General features: G+C 51.2%; 1 protein-coding gene across 1 annotated transcript in view; it reads left to right on the top strand.

Moving 5' to 3' along the window:
• Positions 1-1,841: 1,841 nt before the first annotated feature.
• CFAP70 (cilia and flagella associated protein 70) overlaps positions 1,842-13,779 on the top strand; it is a gene marked incomplete at both ends in the record, with an annotated part of 12,657 nt that continues 719 nt past the window's right edge. Inside the window, 13 exons of the mRNA XM_029084909.1 lie at positions 1,842-2,009; positions 2,897-2,977; positions 3,458-3,549; positions 5,360-5,420; positions 6,467-6,658; positions 7,300-7,426; positions 8,050-8,180; positions 8,710-8,843; positions 8,924-9,039; positions 9,776-9,967; positions 11,193-11,267; positions 12,010-12,098; positions 13,447-13,599. Of these exons, the coding sequence (XP_028940742.1) occupies positions 1,842-2,009; positions 2,897-2,977; positions 3,458-3,549; positions 5,360-5,420; positions 6,467-6,658; positions 7,300-7,426; positions 8,050-8,180; positions 8,710-8,843; positions 8,924-9,039; positions 9,776-9,967; positions 11,193-11,267; positions 12,010-12,098; positions 13,447-13,599 (1,611 nt within the window). The remainder of the gene's footprint in view (positions 2,010-2,896; positions 2,978-3,457; positions 3,550-5,359; positions 5,421-6,466; positions 6,659-7,299; positions 7,427-8,049; positions 8,181-8,709; positions 8,844-8,923; positions 9,040-9,775; positions 9,968-11,192; positions 11,268-12,009; positions 12,099-13,446; positions 13,600-13,779) is intronic.

Consider the following 13,779-nt stretch of genomic DNA (forward strand, 5'->3'; position numbering starts at 1 on the left):
AGAGGGGGAGGAGAACCTCTCTTGACCTGCTTTGGGATGTGGTTTGGTGGTGGCCTTGGCAGAGTTAGGTTAATGGTTGGACTTGATGATCTTAAAAGGTCTTTTCCAACCTAAATGATTCTGTGTTTGGGAGCAGCAGCACGGGCAGTGTGGTGTTTGGGAGCAGCAGCATGGGCAGTGTGGTGTTTGGGAGCAGCAGCATGGGCAGTGTGGTACTCAGAGGCTGACTCTGAAACTTCACTGCCTTTCTGGTGACGGAGAAAAATAATGAGAGAAGTTTTTAGGTGCAGGCTTCTCAAAGGCAGGGGATTTCTAGGCATGAAGGAGCAGGTTTAGGGGCTGAGAGAGGCTCTGAATCTCACTCTGCTCCCTTCTCTGCCAGCAGCTGAGCAGAGAGAGCTGTAAGAACTCTCCTTTCTCCCCAGTCTGGAACATGAGCAAATGAACTGCGTTGCTGGGAAGAGCAAACAGTGGCTCTAAAAGGACAGCGTTACCCCAGGCAACAACCAAAAAAGCTGTCACTGGAGCTTGTTCAGCTGGAGCTCATGGAGGTTTATTTGTCTTTGCCTTTCTCCCCCTCTGTTGCCAAGAGTGACAGTTACATCTCCATTTTCCCACAGTACAGACCTGAGCTTGTTTCAGGAGGGCAGATCCACAGCCTGGTTTTTCTGCCCACGTTCCCTGTGGTGCTGCTGTCCAGGCTGCAGGAGCTGGGTGAATTCCAGCCCTTCTCCTGCCTCCATGCTCCCGCTGGTGTTTGCAAAGCAGGGCTGGGCACACAGCTCTCTGCTGCTCTCTGCTTTGCCACCGTGATAAGTGGCCTCTCGGCTGCATGGTACTACTTGTCCTGTAGGATTTATCCATCACAAATGAAGTGACACATGTTCTCTCTGTCGTTCTCATTCTCTGGTTTTGGGGATGCTGTGGGCTGCTCCTTGGTCTAGGCAGTCTCAGTACAGCTGCTCCATCCTCTCCCTGACACAGGTCAGCTCTTGCTATCCCAGCTCATATAATGGTGATGGCTGGGAGGGAACTGCCTGTCTAGGTGCCCAAACAGTGTGTAACAGACAATGTGAAAAACCTGTCCCTTGCAATTCACTCACCTGTGTCAGGGAAGCTGCTCCACACCAGAAGGTGAGCTGGGAGCAGAGAGTCACTGCAGGGCAGGTGGGGGCACCCAAAAAATTGCAGTACAGAGCTGGTGAGGGCAGCCAGATTCATCTAACAGTCCACATCACTAGGTAATTCCATAGCTGTGATGTCTGCGATCAAGCCAGGAATTCAGGCCAGTGGGTCAGGATCAGGGCAGCATGGGGCTGGGTTCTACCATATCTACCACATCTCAGGCAAGAATCAAGGGCCAGCACCTCAGTGGAAATGCAGCTCTTGAGAGATGACAGGGAGACCCCACAGGGGCTTTCTCAGGTAGCTTGTTGCATAGTCCAACCCAATGTGTTGGGTTGGAAGGGACCCTCAAAGGTCATCTAGTCCAACCCCCCTCTAGTGAGCAGGGACATCTTCACTAGAGCAGGTTGCTCAGAGCCCCATCAAGCCTGACCTTGAATATCTCCAGGGATGGGGCCTCCACAACCTCTCTGGGCAACCTGTTCCAATGATCCACCACCCTCATACTGAAGAACTTTTTCCTTCACAGCTATATGATATCAGAGCTGGCCTTGAGCACCAGCAGCTACACTCCCAGGAGGGGAGGATGATGCTGCCTAGCTTCTTAATGCAATTAGGACCCTTACAACGTGTCCTGCAATATGAGAGCTTAAGGTAAACAAGTGGGGAAGCCCAGTTTGTCCCTTGATTCCCTCTATTCCCTCTTTTTTTTTCAGACCAAGTGTGAGCACAGTATTTTCCGGGATCTCAGGATGCAGCTCAATCTGACTAAGGAAGGGTTGTGGACCCCAGGAATCGGTACTCCCCTTTCCAGAGCTGTTCCCAACAAGACTCAGAAGGAAGACAAAGAGAAAATCGCCAAAGAGAAGGATTTCAACAGAAAGGTGAGGACTGGAGAGACACATTGTGACATGGTTGCTCTGTTTCCATCAGAGGTGGTTGGGACGTGTAGAAACCAGGGGCTGTGAAATTTTAGTACTTGCTGAACAAAGGTACAGCTCACATCCTGAACTTGCAAAGGTGAATCATAGAATGGTTTGGGTTGGAAGGGACCCTCAAAGGTCATCTAGTCCAACCCCCCTGCAGTGAGCAGGGACATCTTCAACCAGATCAGGTTGCTCAGAGCCCCATCAAGCCTGACCTTGAATATCTCCAGGGATGGGGCCTCCACTACCTCTCTGGGTAACCTGTTCCAATGATCCACCACCCTCATACTGAAGAACTTTTTCCTCATATCCAACCTAAATCTCCCCTTTTCTAGTTTAAAACCATCACCCCTCATCCCATTGCTCCATGCCCCTGTGAACAGTCCTTCCCCAGCTTTCTTAGAGGCACCTTTCAGGTACTGGGAGGCCACTAGAAGGTCTCCCCGGAGCCTTCTCTTCTCCAGGCTGAACAGCCCCAACTCTCTCAGCCTGTCCTCACAGCAGAGCTGCTCCAGCCCTTGGATCACTTTTGTGGCCTCCTCTGGACTCGCTCCAACAGGTCCATGTACTTCTTGTGTTGAGGGCTCCAAAGCTGGATGCAGTACTCCAGGTGAGGTCTCACCAGAGCAGAGTAGAGGGACACAATCACCTCTCTTGACCTGCTGGCCACACTTCTTTTGATGCAGCCCAGGATATGGTTGGCCTTCTGAGCTGCAGATGCACATTGGTGGCTCATGTCCAGTTTTTCATCCACTACCACCCCCAAGTCCTTTTCCTCAGGGCTACTTTCCATCTTATCATCTCCCAGCCTGAAACAAGAGACATCTTTTCTTTTTCTCCAATAGATGTCCATCACACCCAAAATCCAGTTGTCAGATGCCACTGTAGAAGCTGACAATGTCACCAGCCTCAGCCTTGATGGACAGGTAATTATGTATCTCCAAAGAGAAGAAAAGACTGCTAGACCATCACCACGCCGCTGTCTCACACCTCTCATGCAATTAAATTCTTAAAGAATGAATTGGACAAGGGATGTTTTAGGTAGATGCCATCCTGGAGTTCTTCCAGAGGTGGAAAGCAGTCTAGCATTGGGCTAGAAGGTCTCCATAAATAATCAGGTGTTTATTTCAAAGGTGTTTCTTTCATATTTTGGCTTCTTTCTCAAAACATCTAGAATGTGTATTCATTCTGCAAGCAGATTGATTATCTGGGCTTTTTCCTAGACTGGTTTCTTGAGCTGAATTTTGCTGCTGTAAATCCTTGTGAGGGCAGGTTATAAAACAAGCTGTATCTCTGCAGCTTGCAGAGGATCTGCTGAAGATCTATGGCTGTACGCTCAGCCTTTCATCAGGCCGGTAATGGCTCCAGACAGCACAACACTGAGAGAGCAATGTTTATCTTCACAGCAATATGTTGAAGCAGGAACGTTCCTGGTGATGGAGATAAAGCTGGACAAGGCCTTGGTACCAAAGCGATCGCGAGAGGAGCTCGCCAAACGGTGCGTCAGGCTGTGCTGTAACTCTGGGGCAGACAGCTCATTTCTGCAGGGTAGACATGGAGGTGCTGGAGCGTGTCCAGAGAAGGGAACGGAGCTGGGGAAGGGTCTGGAGCACAAGTGTGCTGAGTTCCCTTGTGGCTGAGGGAACTGGGGGTGTTGAGCCTGGAGAAAAGGAGGCTGAGGGGAGACCTTGTGGCTCTGTCCAAGTCCCTTGGAGGAGGGTGGGGAGAGGTGGGGGTGGGTCTGTTCAACCAAGGACCAAGGGACAGGACAAGAGGAAATGGGCTCCAGTTGTGGCCAGGGCCGTTGAGATGGGATGTGAGGAAGAATTTCTTTGCTGCAAGGGTTCTGAGGCATTGGAAGGGGTTGCCCAGGGCAGTGGTGGAGTCCCCATCCCTGGAGGGATTGAAGAGTCGTGTAGACACAGTGCTGAGGGACATGGGTTAGTTGGGGACTTGTCAGTGTTGGGTTCATGGTTGGACTCGATGAGCTTAAAGGTCCTTTCCAATCTGGGCAATTCTGGGACTCTGTGATTCTTGGGCTCCATTCAAAACGCTCTGTCAGCTTCTCCTTGCCTCTCTTCGCTCTCTTGCTTTCCCTGGGTTGTGGTTGGTTTTCTGTGTCTGGTCTGAAAGTGAAGCTGTTTGGTTTTCATCTGTAGCACTGGTGGAGGTGACACAGCAGTGACGGGTGCTGCTCTGACGCTGGGCAAGGGTGGGACTCCGAGTCTGGGGGCTGTGCTACCCACTTGTTCAGGCTTTTTGGCTTCCCAAGGGGTGGTGACAGGTCTCTGCAGAGCAAGGGGACCGCCCACAGCCACGACACTGGACTGCACAACAGAGAGTGCGGGAGGGGTTTGTGTGGGAGAAGTGGATGACGCTCAGGATCTGGAGAAGGCAGCTGGTGAGGAGCTCTGTGAGCCAGCAGGACACTTACAGGAGTTACAGCTTCTATTTGGTGGGGAATAAGCAATTTGCTTGGTGTAAGAGCCATCACAGGGATGGTGACACCTTTGCTTTGTGGGCTGGACTGTGTTCTAAGGACTGAAGGTGTTTTGGTACCAGCAAGCAAAAAATCTTGATAAAATCCCAAAGAATTTAGACTGTTTTGACATCGAGGATTTTAATAAATTCTTAGTAAAAACTATGGTCAACCCAAGGGCTTTTGATTCATCTTTGAAAGGTTTTTGTAACCCTTGTAGTGGTGTAAACGTGGCCAGTGTGGTGTCTAAGGGTCAATGCATGGCCACGGGGTGAGGTGCCACAGATGCACTGTGTGATGTTGGGAACTGATGGATCTGGTGGCCCAGGGTTCACAGTGATCAAATTCTTCAGAGCTTTCCTCAGCTTGGTACCTTTCTTACAGCTGTTCTGGCTGACCCAGGAGGTTGTGAGTTAAATCTGCTTCTGTAGGAGAGTGGTTTTGATTGCTGGCAGTAACAAATGTTAACCCTACCTGCTGGGCTGAGCTTCTGCCATCGTTTTTGTGTGATGGGCCAGTCAAACCTGGTGAAAACAACAAAATAAATCTCTAATCCTCAGGGAGTGTAATCATCACCAGGGAGTGAGGCAGCAGCCAGTTCTTTCAAGACATTATGATGAGCTGTAAGCATTGAATGTAGGGGCCTGGTCTTTACAGTTCATTCTTGGTCTGAGACCTCAGTTTCCCCCCGCTCCCTGGGTCCCTGTCAGGTGTCTCAGGGGTACGATGACAGTCTGGAGCCCTTGCACTACAGGGCTGCCCACACCCAAGACAAGCCAACGTTGCTGGTGGTGCATCTGGCTCATCTCCTCTGTCCTCTTGTTGACAGGGTCAAGCAGATGATTCCTCCTCGCCCTCCGTTGCCTCCTCGGACCACAGGAGCCAAGAAGGTAGGTGCAAAAGCCTGTGGCCTTGGCACCACTCTGCCACCTCATCCTCCCCTCATCCCTCTCACACAGGAGAATCTTCAGTCTCAACCTCAGCCCCGCAGCAACATGTAGATGAGGTTTGAAGAGGAAATACAGAGAAAAGAAAACTTCTGGGTGTGTTATCTCCATAGTAGTATGACTTGAGAAGTCATTCCTGGGCTGCATCGCTCATGTTCACAGCCCATAGGAAGAGGAGAGATCTAGGGAAGGCAGCAGCATGGGGCTGTGTGGAAGAAAACACAATGCTATGGAAAAGAAGCAACCAGGACCTTATGTTCACCCTGGGCAGTCCCAACAGTTTCTTGTCTCAGATTAGCTCATGTGTTTCATCAGACCCAGACAAATGTGAATCAGCCCTGACTGCTCTCAGGTCACTCAGAATTTCTGAGGATTTTTGTGTGTGTGACATCCTCAGAAAATGGTCTGAGAGTGCTGGCTCATCTCCTGTGGGTACAGAGCAGCTGTCGAAGGAGAATGTCCTTGGTTGGCCCCTGGTAAATTCAAAGCAGCAGTGGGGGAAGATGCAAGACTTCAGTAAGTGACCCCAGTGCTGCTGCAGAATTGGTTTGTACTGGATGGTCTGGAGTGCACAGCGTGATACGTTTCGATTGCTGCAGCGTGTGGCAGCTCCTGCCACTGAGATGATGGAGATTACAGGCTCTGCTCGAGAGCTCTGGCCTGTGGGTTTAAAAGACTCCTGGCAAATCAGAGATATTTTACTGTCAGGCAGTTATACTGCTATGGAAGAGACGAAGACAATGGCAATATTGGGTTCTGGTTGAAAAATATAGCAGGAGCAATATCTAATTATGAAGGAGCTCTTTTGTATTTACATGTAGATATTTTCACAGCCCTCAGGCATGGACAGGAAAGGATGCATGACAGACTAATTGAGACTGGAGTCAGGTGGAGTTTATGGGAGGCATAAACTGGTTCTGGCAAATAACATATTTCAAGGTTGATGGCATAAGTGACTTGTGAAGTTGGATTATTTCTTTATTTCCTAGGCCGTGGAAGATTATCACAACCATGTCACAAGCATTGCTGCTGCTGTCCTAAATGAATACCACGAGCTCTTTGGGAAGCAGCTGCCTGACTGGGGAGCGATAGATCACCAAACCCTGGAGGAACAGAAGCGTCAGCTCAACTTTGAGCTCAACACCTCTGGGAAATATTTTGCTTTTAAAGAACAGCTAAAGGTAAAAAGTCCTTTTGTGCTTTTCACTTCCCTCCTTGTTTTGTCCTGGCAGTTTCTCAGTGAGGAACCACTGCTCCATGGTGGTAACTTTGGATGATGTGTTGCTCCAGAATCCCTTCCTGCCACCCGGGGCTGTGGCAGTGGGCATGAGGAGGGACAGGTCATTCCTCTAACAGAGCAGGCACCGAGCTGCTTTGGTCACACACCAAGAGAACCATTCCTGTTCCAGAGGAGAGACTCCAAAGCTGGTCACATCTGTTTTCCCCATGCTCATAGCCTGAGGAAGGCAAAGCTGACTGCTCTTGCACACTTACAGGCCACCCTGGCAGAAAAAGGGGGTTCCTCTCTCTCAGCCTTGGCCACACTCTGCCCAGACATCCTCTCTCTGTGCTGAGGGGACCAGCATTCCCACATGTTGTCCCTAAAGGGGCACTGGAGTGTCAGGGAGAGCCAGGGCTGGGAGGGGAAAGGAATTCACCTCTGCTTGCTTGTTGTGCTTTTCTTGGTGCTGGGCTGGATTTCTTCCTCAGAACTAAGTTGAAGCTTGAGGCACAATCAGCGTGTTCCAGCTCTGGATGATTAGGGAGCTGGTGGGAGGTGCAGGAGGAACCTGCCTTGTCCAACAGTCCCATGTCCCCACAGTATGCTGTAGTGAAGATTGTGAGGGAGAAATACCTGAAGACCACAGCGTTTGAGACCCAGGAGCATTTCCAGGAGTTTCTCAGTGAGCTTTACGTGTACCTGGTGGACCAGATGCACATTGCCCTGAACCAGGTAGGGAGAAGCCGGGTGACTTGGGACTCAGCTGCACTGTGGATCCAGGGTGAGACACTGTGTTCAGTGATGGCAAAGGGGACTTTTGCCTTCAAGACAGAAGCAGGCTCCTGCTTTCCTGTGCTGCAGTTATCACAGGTGGCCCCCAAGCCATGCTCAGAGGCAGGACCTGGTGCATCTTTATCCCACTGCTATGAAATCCTCATGGTGGGATTTGTGCCAGATGCCACTAGTAAAACTGCTGTAGCTGTGGTGATGGTGGTGATGGTGGCTGGGTCTGTGCCATCTGCCACTCACCCAGGCAGAGCACAGACCTTCCTCCATGAGCTGGGGTCACCAGCAAGTGACACCACAGAGGAAGTTTGTTCTTGAGCTAGGGGATGCTTTTATTTGTCACAACTGCAAATAATGGATATTGCCCTGTCCCTGCGTGGCAGAGGTACCTGGGAATGACAGGAATGTGTCCCACCACAAACAGGAGCCAGGACAACTTGACTTTCCACCTCTCCCAGCCATACCAGCTGTAGACAGCACAGTGGTGGACTGGGGGCTGCTGCCATACTGGGAGCAGATGAACTGTTTGCACTTCTCCAGGGCTAACACTCTGTCTCACTCCTCACCAATTACTCTCCAAGGATGCTGCTGTCCCCACCCCTCCATCCCGCGTAACCGAGGAGCAGCTCTGGCTCTTTGCTCGTGAAGCTGAAGTCAACAAAGACTACAAGCTGGCATCTTTCTACCACCAGCAGGTAAAGGAGCCCGTGTCCTGTCCTGTCCTGCCCATCTCCCATGTGTCTGGGCTGGCAGTCCACACCCTGTGTGTGTGACAGCTCAGCCAGCCCTGACTTGTGTAAGGAGGAAGGAGCGGAATGTGACCAGGATACTCAGGCTGAACGTGTGAGGGATTTTCTAGGGAGATGCTGCTCCCTGGAGGATATGAGACAGGCTGGGCAGGTCACTGAGGACTTCAGCCTTGAGACCAGGGGAAATAGGCTGAGCTGGTCCAAAAGGTGCACTGGGTCAGCACTGGGGACATTGGGCCCTCTAACAGGAGGCGGTCAGCTGAAGCTGGAGGACATGTGTTAGGTGAAGGAGGCTTCAAGGAAGCCAAGCATATCCCAGTTAAGGGAAACCCTAGCAAGGGCTTCACTGTGGTTAGACTGGGCTGGGGTGACCAGAGGAAATCTGTGGTTGTTCCAGAATTGTCTCCTCAGTCTGTTGTGTGTGCTGAGCATGGGTGCAGCAGTCCTCACTCCAGCAATGCTCTCTTGTGTCTAGAGGTTAGCTCAGGACCAGCACAACATCCAGTACTGGCTGGACTATGGGGCATTCTGCCTCCTGCTCAAGGATACAACCAAAGCCCGGGAGTGCTTCCATCAGGCTCTTTCTCTGGACCCCCATCACCTCCAAAGGTGCTGTGTGCTCCCGGTGGGTGGGTGGGTAGGTGCTGGGTGTCCCCCTGCAAGGCTAACCTGTCCAACCCTGTCCCCAGCTTGCTGCTCTCTGGGATTGTGGCAGTCATGCTGCAGAACCACGAAGACGCAGAGATTTTCTTTGAGGATGCCTGCTGCTTGGAGCCATCCAGCATTGTAGCCTGGACACTTTCAGGTACAAAAACAAGCCAGCCTGTGTGCTCAGGGTGTTCCTGTAGAGCCAAACATTGCTTCTGCATTGCTGGTCGAGGGAGGGGATGGTCCTGCTCTGCTCTGCACTGGGGCGGCCTCACCTCCAGCACTGGGGGCAGTTTGGGCACCACAGGAGAAAAAGGATCTAAAGCTGCTGGAGAGTGTCCAGAGGAGGGACACAACATTGGGGAAGGGTTTAGAGGGGAAGGGTGTGAGGAGAGGCTGGAGTCACTTGGTTTGTTCAGCCTGGAGAAGAGGAGACTGAGAGGAGATCTCCTGGGGGTCTAGAACTTCCTCCCAAGGGGAAGAGGAGGGGCAGGCGCTGATCTCTTCTCTCTGGCCACCAACGAATGCCAGGAGCAGAGGGAATGGCAGGAAGATGTGGCAGGGGAGGGTGAGGTTGGCCATGAGGAAAAGGTTCTTGAGGCAGAGGGTGGTGGAGCACTGGAACAGGCTCCCCAGGGAGGGGCTCATGGCACCAAGCCTGACAAGATTCCAGCAGCATTTGGCCAAGGCCCTCAGGGACATGGTGTGAATGTTGGGATTGTCCTGTGCAGGGACAGGAGTTGGAGTCCATCATCCTGGTGGGTCCCTCCCAACTCCCAATGTTCTATGATTCTGCCCTTGCTCCTCTTCTCCCTGCTCTAGTCTGAGGGCTAAGGGAAGGATTTTGCTGAGGGGTGGATGTCTGCTCATGCTGCTCTTTCTCTCTCCCACAGGTTTGTTTTATGAGCTGCAGGGTAATAATATTCAGGCAGAAATGGCCTTCCGTGAGGCTAGGAAGCTCCTGCAAGCACAGCTCGCCAGGGAGAAGAGCATCGCTGAGGCTGCTGAGGGAGAAGAAAAGAAAAAGCACATTTCTGCTGCAGGTGTGAGGTCTCCCAGCCCAGGCTCAGAGGAGCACTTGCCAGGTAACGCCGGGCAAAACCGGGAGGTGCCCTAGCACGGGCAAAGAGGGACCTCGGAGCAGTGTGGGAGATGGTGAGCAGTGGAAGGAGAGGGGAGAGAAATTTATAAGTGTTTCTAAGAGGAAAAACACCAAGTGGAATGGAAGATGATGTGGACTGTGAGCTAGAACAGACTGACCATGAACTACACCAGTGAGAGCCAACAGCAGCAAGCATGCTGCTTTAAATGATGAAGCTTTGTGAAGGCAGCACAGCCGATGCTTTGTCTTACCCACAGCCTAGCAGAGGCACCAGACTTTACATTTATTCTCCTGCCCCAGCCTAGTGCCACTGATTTCCTGGTGTGCAGGCACCAGCCAGGGCAGCTGGAGGAATTGAGCATGTTTTCTGGGGCTTTGGGAGGGTAAAGCTGCCCCTGTGACAGTTGTACTTGAAGTCAGACAGGTTTAGCTTTCAGGAAAGCTGTTGCTAATGCATCTTCTCGCCTCAATCTGTGCTTTAAGCTGACCCTTGAGGTTTGCTTAGAAACAACTGGACTTTTTGTGCTTTGGCCACCCCCAGATCTGGGGTTTGGTCCCATACAGGCTACCTAGGGAAGTGGTTGAGTGACCATCCCTGGAGGTATTTAAAAATTGGGTAGATGAGGTGCTCAGAGATCTGGTTCAGCAGTGGACAGGTCTGGTTGGACTTGATGATCCCAAAGGTCTTTTCCAACCAAATGATTCTATACACACCTCTCCTCTGTGACTTCCCAATGCAGCCTGGAAAGCACTGCCTCACCAATTCAAAGAGCAAAACACCTGCACAGCGGTGACTTTGAGCCAAAGGTTTCCTTTGGAGCCTCGCTGAGCCCAGCCTCAGCCCGAGCCAAGACTTTCTGTCCTGAATCCCAAATATTTGGCCAGGCTGTGGGAAATGTTGGCTGGCTTTATTTGTAACGTTATCAGCACTCCATGCAAAGTGCCTCATGTCATATGCCTTTTTTTACCCCTTCTGATGACAAGGGAAAGGTTATTGCCTCATTTATACCTGTTTCTAGCTTCACGTGGTAATTTTGTACTCAAAACCCCAGACCCAGGTATTGCCTCCTGCAAAGAAATTTAAGTTCTGAAAATCTGATAGATCTCCTATTTTCTGTCTTCTCCATTTCTGTGGAATCACACTAACCAAGCAAACTTATGGCAAACTCTTTGTTTCTATCTAATGGTTGTTGGGGGTTTCATTCCAGAGGAGGTTCCAGATGGCTCAGCTGACAAACTGCCAGAGGTGATGGAGGAACCAGAGGAAGAGGCAGCCCTGAAAGGTTAGGGGATGGGGGCCTGACATGGAAGGGAGAAGCCCAGTGCTGGGAGATAGCCTCGTGCAATCCATGAGGAGGGGAGTGATTTGGGAGCACTGAGCCGTGGCCATCCTGATGCCAAGGCAAGACATTGAAGGCAAGACAAGAAGCAAGGCTGCTTCTCTCTCCATAGCTGGGGGAATCTCCAAGCAAAGCAGATTTTTCACCCTAATTTTCAGAGCAGAACATCTTGGGATAGACAGCCAGTGGGTGAATGCAGCTCCCTCCCTACATGTCACTGCACCCAGCAGCCTTCATCAGCTGCTCAGATGTCTCCCTCCTGAGATGCCAGCTCTTAACCTATCCCTGTGGCTCTCCTCTGGTCGTGTGTTGTGTGATCTGCCTCCTCTACAGCTCTGGTCTCCGATGGGTGGCAGAGAGATGGTTAGTTTGGGGAGGCAGGGGCCTCGCTGGAGTTAACAGTGACAAACTTCAATCATAAATTCCATTCCTACCTCTTCTTCCTCTGAGTTTGGGCTGGAAAATGAGTGGGTCAAGAGCATAATGTCTTTTCACATCTCTTACAAAATTTAAGCCCTTTATAAAGAAATCCTGAGTGAATCTCTGCTTCAGCCTCCCCTGCCACCTCCTGGGTTTTACGCCACGTTGCTGGGATTCCTCTGTCCCCACCAGGGTCTCGGCTCCTGCTCTGGCTTCAGAAATAAAAAGCCCAATTTGGGATTGATGGAGACATGTTTTCTTGCAGCATCATCCTCTGGTTCAGGACTTAGCCAACCTCCCTGCACAATCTTCATGAAGGCCGTGGAATTCCTGATGAAAGTCAATGCCATCCAGGTCAGCTCAACGTGGAGTGGAGGAGTGGGAAGGGAGGTTTGGTCTCCTCCTTGGGTTATGACAAAGCTCCAGCAAGCCCCCTTCTTGGGCACAGAGAACAAGCTGTGGCCACCCCAGCTGCCACGTGCCAGAGGTACCAAAACCACTGCTGCCCAGAAATGCCAAACTGTGGCCAGGCAGAGTATTTGGACCAAAATGCTGGTTGGGGACAGAGTCATCTCAGGCAGGTGAGGTTCTCGGGGTGCCTCCACTCAGCACTGCTCGCTGCAGAGGGAACAGCCAAGTCAGAAACGGTGCAGACGTGCTCTTCTCTGTGTGTTCAGAGATAAGATGTGTTATTGTGATGCTTCCAAGATGCCAGTACTCCTTGTTTCAGACCCTTCTGTATGTCAGAGTAATTTTTGTGTCACCTGTGGAATGTCCCTGTCCCACACAGTGGTCTCTGGGGGATCTCTCCCACTGCCACATTACGCTGCCTGCCTTGATTTGACATTGGCTGAAAGAGTTGCCCAAAGCAAAAAAGAACTGAAAGTAATGGAGGTAAATATTCAAAGGAAGGGGGGGAAAAATATCTCCTGCCTGTTTGCTGTTGATGGAAGTCATCTAGATGAGAGTCAGTCCTCCTGCCCCGTCCTTCTGGCAGTGCCCATGGTTTGCCTGCTCTCCCAAGTCTTTCTTTAACAGGCAGAAAAATCATAGAATGGTTTGGGTTGGAAGGGACCTTCAAGCTCATCCAGTTCCAACCCCCCCGCCAGCAGCAGGGACACCTTCCACTAGACCAGGTTGCTCAAAGCCTCATCCAGCCTGGCCTTCAACACTTCCAGGGAGGAGCAGCCACAGCTTCCTTGGGCAACCTAAATCCCTCTCTCCGTTACACACACAAACCGATCCGTGTCTGTTCCCCATTTTAGGGCAGATTTTGTGCCCATCGCAGCACTTCACTGCCCCAGTTATTCATGTTCCTCTTCAAAGAGCACAGCTATTGTGTGACAACCCTAGTGCTCCAATGCTCTATGAAGTCTTGAGGAAAGACATGATTGATTCCTTGGGATCACCTTGCAACCTAAATCATTCCTGCAAATCTCAAAGAGGATGGTTCTGAGGCACTTCTGTTCTCCAACCTTGATGCACATTCCCCAGTAATTACAGAGCAGGATGTAAAAAATGTTGTAGCACCTTTGCCCAGGGCAGTGGTGGAGTCCCCAACCCTGGAGGGATTTAAAAGACGTGTAGATGGGACGTGGTTTAGTGGTGGACTTGGCAGTGTTGGGTTTATGGTTGGGCTCAATGATCTTAAGGGTCTTTTCCAACCTAAATGATTCTGTGATTCTCTGCTCTTCCTCCACAGTTTGTTCACAGAGCGCTTGCCCACGAGCTGCTGAGCCTTCAGGGAAGTGCCTCCTGTGCCTACTACCTGGCGCTGGCCCAGACTTCCTTACTGAGGGAAGATTTCTCCAAATGTGAGGAATGTCTCTATGAGGCCGTTAGGATCGACTACATGGTAATTGTGTGTGCACTGCTGGGGTGCAGAACGGTGTCCCCAAGCAGGACACTGGCCAAACACTGTAGCAGCCTGTGTTGTTGCTGCCTGTGGACCTAGAGCCCACGCTTCATTTCCACTCGAGCAATGCTAATGCCAGTCTGCAGGACTTTCTGCAGGAATTTCTGCAGGGCAGGACAA

Source organism: Antrostomus carolinensis, unplaced genomic scaffold (genome assembly GCF_000700745.2).
Source record: "Antrostomus carolinensis isolate BGI_N321 unplaced genomic scaffold, ASM70074v2 scaffold31145, whole genome shotgun sequence".
Taxonomy (NCBI): domain Eukaryota; kingdom Metazoa; phylum Chordata; class Aves; order Caprimulgiformes; family Caprimulgidae; genus Antrostomus; species Antrostomus carolinensis.